The sequence below is a fragment of the Armigeres subalbatus genome, chromosome 2, assembly GCF_024139115.2.
Source record: "Armigeres subalbatus isolate Guangzhou_Male chromosome 2, GZ_Asu_2, whole genome shotgun sequence".
Taxonomy (NCBI): Eukaryota; Metazoa; Arthropoda; class Insecta; order Diptera; family Culicidae; genus Armigeres; species Armigeres subalbatus.
This window is the reverse complement of record NC_085140.1, coordinates 365770523-365780482: the sequence shown is the minus strand read 5'-3', so window position 1 is coordinate 365780482 and position 9960 is coordinate 365770523. Positions and strand designations below refer to the sequence as shown.

At 44.8% G+C, this 9960-nt stretch overlaps 1 protein-coding gene across 1 annotated transcript; it reads left to right on the top strand.

Annotated features, from left to right (window-relative positions):
- Positions 1-423: 423 nt before the first annotated feature.
- LOC134217186 (trafficking protein particle complex subunit 4) lies at positions 424-2472 on the top strand. The gene is made up of 2 exons (XM_062695969.1): positions 424-785; positions 1963-2472. Exons 1-2 carry the CDS (start codon positions 611-613, stop codon positions 2439-2441), a joined length of 654 nt encoding a protein of 217 aa, XP_062551953.1. The 5' UTR covers positions 424-610; the 3' UTR covers positions 2442-2472.
- The last annotated feature ends 7488 nt before the right edge of the window (positions 2473-9960 follow it).

The following is a 9960-nucleotide window of genomic DNA, read 5'->3' as shown; positions in this document are numbered from 1 at the left end:
TGTTTTGTCAGTGAATGTTCGTATACCTAGTCCAAAAATTTTCTCTATAGAGATGAGTGACGTTTATCGCTCGCACACTAATGTGCAATTCGGCATGTGTAAATACATGTTTGTTTTCCTTCTGCTCATAACCTCAAAATTGATTGGCTCATCACAATGACTGCAAAAGAGTCAAAAAATGTATGGAAATATACTCATTTTAACCCAAGCTTTGCTGAGTTGCATCATCTAGGAGTGTTTGTTTTCCTTTTATCGCCACTCACACATTCGGACGTGAGAATCTCAATAAACAAGTCACGTAAATCTTGAACGTAAAATCATCTGTGTGGTCTTGACAGTTGATTTCGGCAATGTAGCCTACACGTTGTCAGTCAAAATTGCTCGAAAATTGAACTACCGTCATTCAAGTAGATTTTTAATCACCGATATTTTGCATCCTGCGATGTGATGATCAATGTCATTTTTTGTTTTGTTGCAATCCATGGATTAAAAAAGTGAAACTTTGTTTTGGTTTTGCTTCGCAGTGATGTTTTTTTCGCTGAAGTTAAAAATTGATTGAGATTTACATAGATTGAAAATTTCATAAAAGTAGAGTGAATTTTTGTCCAAAATGGTGATTTATGGAGTATACATCGTGAGCAAATCGGGAGGATTGATATTTAACCTGGATCACAATGTGCCCAAGATAGAAACTGAGCGAACGTTCAGCTACCCTCTAGAAATCAATTTGGAGTATGAGCAGAAAAAAGTTTCTGTCGGTTTTGGTCAAAAGGATGGAATAAATGGTTCGTATTATCATAGTTGCTATATTATTTTATTTGCATATTTGCTGAATGCTGTCGGAAGCTGTAATACTTACTAACATTGTTTACGCATGACAAAGATTGCCGTTTTTATTTTTTGATAACGATTAACTGTTTCATGTTTTCTTAAGTCCCTCCGTAAACTCTTAATTTCCTAAATGTTATAGAAAGTCAAATTTGTTTTGTTTCCCCTAACCATCGAGGATGCTGATTAAAAAATTACATTTAGGAAAACCAACTTAGTGATAATATAAAGACTGTTTCAGAAATTATAAACACACTAAAAAATAGTCGGCAAATAGGAATGCATAAAAGAAGAGAAGTGGTTGCAAATATGTTGTGAAGATGAGAAACCCTCAAAAAAGTGTAAAACTTTTTCTAGGAAAATTTTTATAAATTGATATCAGCGTGGCATAAAGATCAAATAACTTTGGCGTACGGTCTTTGTTGGGGTTCATTAAGAATCCTAGTCATAAGCCAACATTGATTAAATTAAGCAAAAACATGTTAAATAAGTGAAAACGAGGGCCCGATATTTATTTTACGTTTTTTGAAGCGGCACCCTGTGAATTTCACATGCCTCTAATTCTCTTTCTGTTATTTTTTTAAGTAGTAAACTTGTAATGCTTGGTAAATAAGTATAATGACCATATGCAATGGATTAAGTTTGGGTATTGGTGACAAATTTGAGGAAATTACTTGAAAACATGTTGTACAAACATCTCAAAACAGTATGAAATACTAAAACATTACTTATATCCCATAAAATCTGCAAAACTCTACATTAGTAGAAAGTAGCCAAGATAATAAGCTATATACGTAGTCAAAAACTTGTTCAAAATTTGTAAAGTTCGAAATTAAAAAAAACACAAGTAGTGCTTATAACTACTGGACCAGTCTATATTTTCCTTTCGGTAATTTGACATCGTAATTGGGGCGACACAGAACTTGTGGATGTGAACCACATAAATGTCTAAATTCCCAAATATGTTCCTAGAAAGTTTGTAAATGTTAACAGTACGTTAATCTGTAGTTTTATACTTTTGGACAGGTCAAGAATTATTGCTATACATGTTTCCTTGACATGACAAAAAGAAAACTACAGGGTAACGTAATAATCTAAATAATCAAAAATATTTCATTAATCTTTTTTTTTCAGTTGGTCACGTGCTGGTTTGTGTTAACGGCATCCTAGCCAACGGTTCCGTCCTGGAAGATGGTCGTGAAATCAAAGAAATAATCGAAAATAAAGAAAACTATCCGTTGACGCTTAAGTTTAGTCGCCCCAAGATGACCACCAACGAAAAAATCTTCCTGGCCAGTATGTTCTATCCGCTGTTTGCCATCGCCAGTCAGCTGAGTCCGGAACCGAAAAGCAGTGGCATCGAGGTGCTAGAGGCAGACACATTCCGATTGCACTGCTTCCAGACGTTGACCGGTGTGAAGTTTATGGTCGTGGCCGAAAGTCTTCAGCTGGGAATGGATGTGCTATTGAAACGAATCTATGAACTATACTCGGATTATGTGCTGAAAAATCCGTTCTACTCGCTGGAAATGCCCATCAGATGTGAGTTGTTCGATATAAACTTGCAGAGTCTGTTAGAACAGGTCGAGAAAAATGGTATTACTAGCATTTGAAGTTATTAAACCGTAGTGTTTTAAGATACTATATTCATTGTGTAATTCAGAAAGAAATTTCTCGCATTGCAAGTATGTGAATGAAAATAATATGGCAGTATAGCTTCACGTCGTGCTATTAACGGGAATAATTCGAGAACATGCTGATTGGGCATTAGAACCGGCGCCGCTTCGAAAATCTATTTTATTCCGCAAACTGCCAAGACATGATTTTTGTTCATTAGTGCACAAGTCTGTCATCAGTTATTGAAGCATCAGATAATCGTAATCAAATCCAAAGTGACGTGAACCTTTGATATTGTGGATCAGGGAGAAAGACAATGAAAAGAGTATACCTTACTCATTAACCAATTTTTATTGACTCATTTAAGGATCAAGCTTATGATTCAGCCTATATGGTCAGCACTGTCAGCCGAGCTGTTGCGTGATCTCAATGAAACATTTATTGTGCAATATTTTCCATTCGGAAGTAGCAGAGATTTTTTTAAATTCTGTTATACCTGTCGATTGACATTATATGTAACCTTGCTGAGGACTTTCGTATAAATCCATTAAAAAAGAAAATCCACTGGTGGTTCAATTGTTTCGGTCCGTGTTAGTGTTCGACATACAAAAAAAATTCTTGAGAGTCGTTCAAAAATGACGTCACATGTTTTAGAGGGGGAGGGGGTCTAAGATTGTTTGACAGTATATCAGATACAGGCAACTTTCCCAACTTCGGAAGTAGTGCATTGGATTCGCCTAAAGATGCGCTCAACAAAACAAAAATGCTATTCAATATGGTTGCACATATTTCCCATAAGGTGCACTTAAAACTGGAAACCAGTGCCTAAAATAAATTTTATACGAGTTTCGCACTTAAACAGCACTCGTACAGAGATTTGGACGAGATCACGACGAACTAAGGGATGCACTGACCTTACAATGCATACTGGGTGAAGTGCAGATGATGATTCGGCTCAGGAAAGCGTACGGTGGTACACAAATAGCAGCAATACAACCACCGGTAAGCATTGCCAATAACATGATGGAGGCGGGCAAGGTGAAAGTCGGATGGTCGGTGTGTCCAAGATGCATGCTCTGCAAACCGGAAGACGGAAACGCCCATACGAGGGGTGGCTTCCAATGTCCTGCAGACAAGAAGACGATGGCGGGCCGGGATTAAAAAAAAATCGTGAACTCGTTAAATCACAACCAGCAACTGTTGTGGCAGATGCCAACAATAGCTATGTGAAACGTGGCAAATATTGCTGAACCGTATCGGAACCCCTCTGACAATGTCAACTGGGTGGCTGATTCATCGGGGAATGCGGCTATCCAAGTGATGGGCAAATTCCCTATTTAATTAGTGCTAGACAGCTCAAGCGAATGTTTCGTAATCGACAAAATTAACGGGATCTTCGTGTGTAGCTGCTACGCACTTCCAAGATATACTTTGGAGCAGTACAACCGGATTGTGAACGCACTCACGGAGAAGCTGATCGAAGCTGATCGACTGATCAAAGAGATCAAAACCGCAAGTAGGCTCCGCCAAAGCGACCATGTTCCGCTCAAAGCGCACAAGCCCAAGTCCTGGTGTTAGGTGGGACGCTAAACAGATCTGACACGACGTCTCACAGAGGGACGAATCCTTAGAAAGAGGGTCAAAAGGTCATTTTTCAAAATGATGTATTCTATTTTTTAAATATTTTTCTCGCATTGTACACTACAGGCTATAAAACATTGTAAATTACTTTGGTTGAGTAAATTTGACGATATTGTGCCCATTGGGGTACCTTTGAAGTTGGCATGTAAACCGTTTTTAACACCATTGATAATATATAAATATGAGGTATGATATCTATGCCATATTTTTTCCAAATTTGTTATTTATTCAATCATTTCAAACTCAATACATCTTCAAAGATAACATAATCAACTATCAGTTGCATACATTATATCACAATTTCATGAAATATTCACCCTTGGCTTATGGAGTTGAATTTAGGCTTATTTCGAAATTTACTCATTTCGTGCTATTTCGTGGTGTTTTCATGTGGTCAGAAAACAATTTACCCATCGTTACCCAGCGCTGAAAATCGCATTAGTTACAAAACAACCATTTCGAACGACATAGCAGATAATACGGTTCGATACAATCGGCAACGACCTAGGCGACGAATTAAGGACCACGATTTGGATATTTGGAACATGGAACTGCAAGTCGCTAGGCTGCGCAGGTTGCGACAGGATAATCTACGATGAATTATATCCCCGCAACTTCGACGTCGTAGCGCTGCAGGAAATTTGCTGGAAAGGGCAGAAAGTGTGGAAAAGCGAGCGGCTACCTTCTAACAAAGCTGTGGCACCACCAACGAGCTGGGAACCGGCTTCATCCCAAGTAACCATGGAGCTATATATGCTTGCAAATAATACAGCCATTAAAGTTGACTTTAAGTTGAAAAAGTCCCTTTTAAACCCGAATTGATGCTTCATTACTTTGACATGTTGAAATAAAACATAAGTAATGCATCGCTGCATTCGTAATGCTGAATTACTGTATCGTTGCTCGACAGTAGATGAATAAATGCATCTTTACATTGTTAATTGTTGTGATTGATTACATGAAATAATTATTGCTTGGTGGTTACTTGGGATAGTGCTGGGCAAGATGCGCCAACGTGTGATTGGGTGGCAGCCAATCAACGCAAGAATGTGCAAGCTGAGGATAAAAAGTCGTTTCTTCAACTATAGCGTCATCAACCCACACGAAGGGAGACCCAAGGACGAGAAGGAAGCGTTCTATGCACAGCTGGAGCAGACATACGATGGATGCCCACTGCGGGTCGTCAAAATCGTCATCGGCGACACGAACGCTCAGGTAGGAAGGGAGGAAATGTATAGATCGGTCATCAGACCGGATAGTCAGCATACCGAATCGAAAGACAACGGCCAACGATGCATAAACTTTGCAGCCTCCCGCGAGTTAACTATTCACGGACATGATAGCCTTTTTAAAAACAACTACTCTACTTGCTATAGTCTAACATAAACTGACTTTTAATTTCCATCAATGGTTTAATCACAACTCAATAAAATCATAATTATCGAATTGCACTTCTCCACTGCACCACTGTTCACGCCGTCCTCCTCGGTGTCGCCATCCGCTCCATCGTCCGTCGTCCGGTCTTCGTCAGCAATCCATATTGTCCCCGTTTCTGATGTATTTCGTTGCCGACCAAAGGTAATGGTGATGGTCAGCATTCTTCATCGTCGTCATTGAGGTCGTCGATCAGGTGGCTCGTTCGTTCGATGCCCCCGTGTTGATGTCTTCGTTGCCTACCAAATGAATTATGATGGTCGTCATGTGTCGTTGAACAGGTGGCTTCGGCCGTTAACTCGACCTTCCTTAGAGATTCGGTTCCATACGAATCAGGTTAGCTGGTAAAGGTTTTCGAAAGATGTTATGATGTTGACTGTGTAGTATAATAGATTGAGTTTTTGTAAGTAATGGAATATTGTAAAAATATAATCGGTATTCGGTATGATTTCTTGAAAATAACAAAAATAGAGAATAATAATCGATTATAAAACACAGTATCCCACAGTATTGAGTAACAGAAGCGCCCAATGTCGCAAATGTCAAAAATTGAGGGAAATCCAACTCGACGCTGACTATAAATACTGCACACATGTGATGGTTTGGATCTCATTCCAGTTCGAGACAGCAACACGTACGGACGTGTTTTTTGCTCGCGCATTTTTTCGAAGTCGCGTTGGCGTTATTTTCTCCCGGACCCGTCATGGGAGACTCGGTGGCCGATTCGGTCGCTGGAAAAGTGCCTAAGCGCACTGCTCTTGGAGGCGCGGGTAACCCCTCCAAGCAGCTTTTCCAGAGCAACGTGTTCTCGTTGTTGAGGCTTGATGACGTCGGCAATCCGCCGAAAAAGAGGAAGAAGCAGCAATCGCAGCTGTCGCAGGTGCAACCGGAGCGGAAGGAGAAGTGCCCGCCCGTGTTTGTGAAGGGCGATCCGCCGGATTTACGCCCAAAAATTCGCCAGCTGATCGCTAAGGGGCTGAAATGTACTTTTCGGCTCTGCAGCGAGGGCGTGAAAGTGATGCCGGCCAACAGGGACCATCATCAATCCGTCGTGGAGTTCCTTGAGGTCCACAAGTATGAGTACTACACTCATGACCACCCCGGCACGAAGCCGCTCAAGGCTTTGCTGCGAGGACTTCACGACATGAAGGAGGAAGAGCTCCAAGCAGAGCTTGAAAGTTGCGGACAGAAGCCAGTGGCCGTCCACAAGATTACTCGACACGAAAAGGCGGGGAGATATCGCGCCCAGCTTTACCTGGTCCATCGTCACAGCTCCACAGCCTGGAAGGAGCTGAAGCTGGTCAGCGTTATAAATTAAACAGTCGTTGACTAGGAGCGATATCTGCCAATGTACCGCGACGTCACGCAATGCACCAACTGCTTCACTTTGGGCACGGCACCAGAAACTGCCGCATGAAGCCGCGCTGCAACAAGTGTGGCGAACCCCATCCGACTGACGAGTGCGACAAAATGGAGGTGGCTGATCCCAAGTGCGCCAACTGTGGCGACAAACATCGGGCCACCACAAAGGGCTGCCCAAAGCGAGCCGAGTTCCTGGAAATCCGGAAGAAGGCTTCCACCAGGACCATTCCGAAGAAGAACCGTGTTCCTGTAATCAACGATATGAACTTTCCAGTTATCCCGGCTCCCCGTCGTGTGATTCCAATACTCCCACCGCTACAGCCGCACAAGCGACTGGCAGCGGCAGCTGCATCGGTCCAAGCTCCAGCATCGTCGGCACCATCCACCAGCGAATGGCCCCGCTTCCTCCTCCTGGGTTCCGTCGGCAGTCGGAGAACGAAGCCGTCCCACCGGAAGAATCTGCCCCGCTGTACACTCCGGAGCAGCTGATGCCGATCTTCGCGCAGCTCGCCACTCGACTGCGCGGCTGCAAAACCGATTCGACCAGGTCTTCACTCTTGGCATGTTCATTATTGAAAATGGCTGCTAGGGTGGGCCTGGTCAACTGGAATGCTTGCTCGCTAAAGAGCAAAACAATCGAGCTGAAGGATTTCCTTGAGGAGAAGGAAATAGACGTGGCGTTCATCACCGAAACGCACCTAAAACCGGAGGTGAACATCAACATCCCGGACTTCCGCATCGTGCGACTCGACCGGCCGACCAGGGAGGTGGTGTGGCCATCGCTCTTCGCTACAACATCAACTGTCGTCTGCTTCCAAGCTTCCAGCTCAGTGTCATCGAGGCCATCGGTGTCGAAATCACCACTTCGGTCGGCACAATCGCGCTCATCGCGGCGTACTGTCCAACGCAAGCCAAAGCCGGCGATGGATCATCGGCTGCCCTTCGGAGGGACATCGTCAAGCTGACGCGGAGGCAAGGCCAGTATATCATTGCCGGCGACTTGAATGCCAAACATCAAGCCTGGGGCAACAGTCGCGGCAATCGAAACGGCACCATCTGGAGCAACGACATGGAGGAAGGCCACTACACGATCCTGAGCCCGGATTCCCCACTCGGCTGAGTCGGTCCGGTGCCCACGCAACGCTCGACCTCTACGTAACAAACCTGAGTGACCACGTCTCGCAGCCGGTTGTATACCAGGAGCTCAGTTCGGATCACTATCCGGTGGTGGCGGAACTGGGCTCCTCGGTCAATCGGCACCAGCAGTTACGGCGGAACTACCACCGAGTGAACTGGCAGCGTTTCCAGCAGTGCGTCGATAACACCGTCGACTACGAGGTGCGTCCGGAGACGCCGGAAAGTATCGACCGCCAGCTGTGCGCTATCGAGGAGGCGATCATGGCGGCCCGAGAGCAACACGTACCGACGGCTCGGCAGGTAAGCAACTCCTTAAACATCGATACACTCACCAAAGATTTGATTCGATTGCGGAATGTCACTCGCAGGCAGTTTCAGCGTACTGGACTGCCTGAGCTTAAAACACGCTGCAATCGAATCACAAAAATATCAAGGCCAGAATGGTGGACCTCAAAATAACGACTTCTCGAATAAGATCCGCACTCTCCCAGATTATGCTAAGCCGTTCTGGAAAATGACCAAAATTCTAAAATCCAAGCCTCGGCCCATTCCACCTTTGATCCCACTAGACAATAATGGCTCTAAGGATCGCTTGATAACTCCTGCAGAGAAGGTCGCTGAAATAGGTCGTCACTTCGTCAGCTCACACAATCTTGGACAGAACATCGTCAGTCCACACGAAGCAGCCGTCAACGAGCATGCTAACAACATCCATTTGATTCCCAACGACTTCTCGGAGGAGTTGGAGATCTCAGCTGACGAATTGACGGCCTATATCAAATCGTCGAAGAACATGAAGGCCCCAGGCTTCGACAGCATCCTGAATCTCGAGCTCAAACACATGAGTGCTCCGTTCTTTGAGCACCTCTCGCTGATCTTTAATCATTGTCTCCGGCTTAGCTACTTCCCATCGTCCTGGAAGTCAGCGAAAGTCATCCCCATCCGGAAGCCTGGGAAGGATCCTTCCTCCCCCAAAAGTTATCGACCCATCAGCCTTCTCTCAGGGTTATCCAAGCTATTCGAAAATCTATTCATCACCGGTTACTTGAGGCTGCCGAAAATCTCAACATCTTGCTCGAGGAACAGTTTGGTTTCCGACGCGGTCGGTCAGCTGTACACCAACTGACTCGAGTTACCAACGTCCTCAGACGGAACAAGTTTGTCTCTAAACATCCACCATGGCCTTACTCGATGTCGAGAAGGCATTTGACAATGTATGGCATGATGGCCTGGTGTACAAACTACAACGCTACAATCTTCCCAGCTACCTGGTGAAAATCATCAACAATTACCTGTCGGCAAGGACATTCCGGGTCTCAATCAGCGGAGCGAGTTCCAATGCGCACAACATCGTCGCAGGCGTCCCCCAGGGCAGTATCCTCGGCCCCTGCTTTTCAATCTGTTCACCTCCGACATGCCAGAACCTCCAGAAGGCGGCATTCTGTCTCTGTTCGCAGATGACACATCCATCGTCTACAACGGTAGAGTGATCAGAGCGCTAGTGGCAAAACTCCAACGAGGCCTGGATGCCCTGACAGAGTACCTCACCAGCTGGAAGATCTGTATCAACGCGGCGAAGACCCAGGTCATCATTTTCCCCCACTCCAAATCCCCTAAACTTGTTCCGCCTGGGGACTGTAAAATCATCCTCAATGGCACGACTGGGGAATGGGCCAATGAGGCCGGCTACCTTGGCTTGACCTTCGACAGCAAGCTTATTTTCAGGCAACAGGTTGACAAAACGGTGACAAAGTGTAACGTCTTCTGCAGAGTGTCCAGGACGCACCGCAGTAAGCTTCTCGGGAGTTTTTTCCAGTCCCTCTATCTCAGTCGCGCCATCTGCTGCCAGAGTTCATCCAAGTCGTCCTGGCCCTGAGTTTAGATGTGGATTGGAAATCTCCCAGCACGTTACTCCAGGCAAGTACCTATGCAACAATGAAC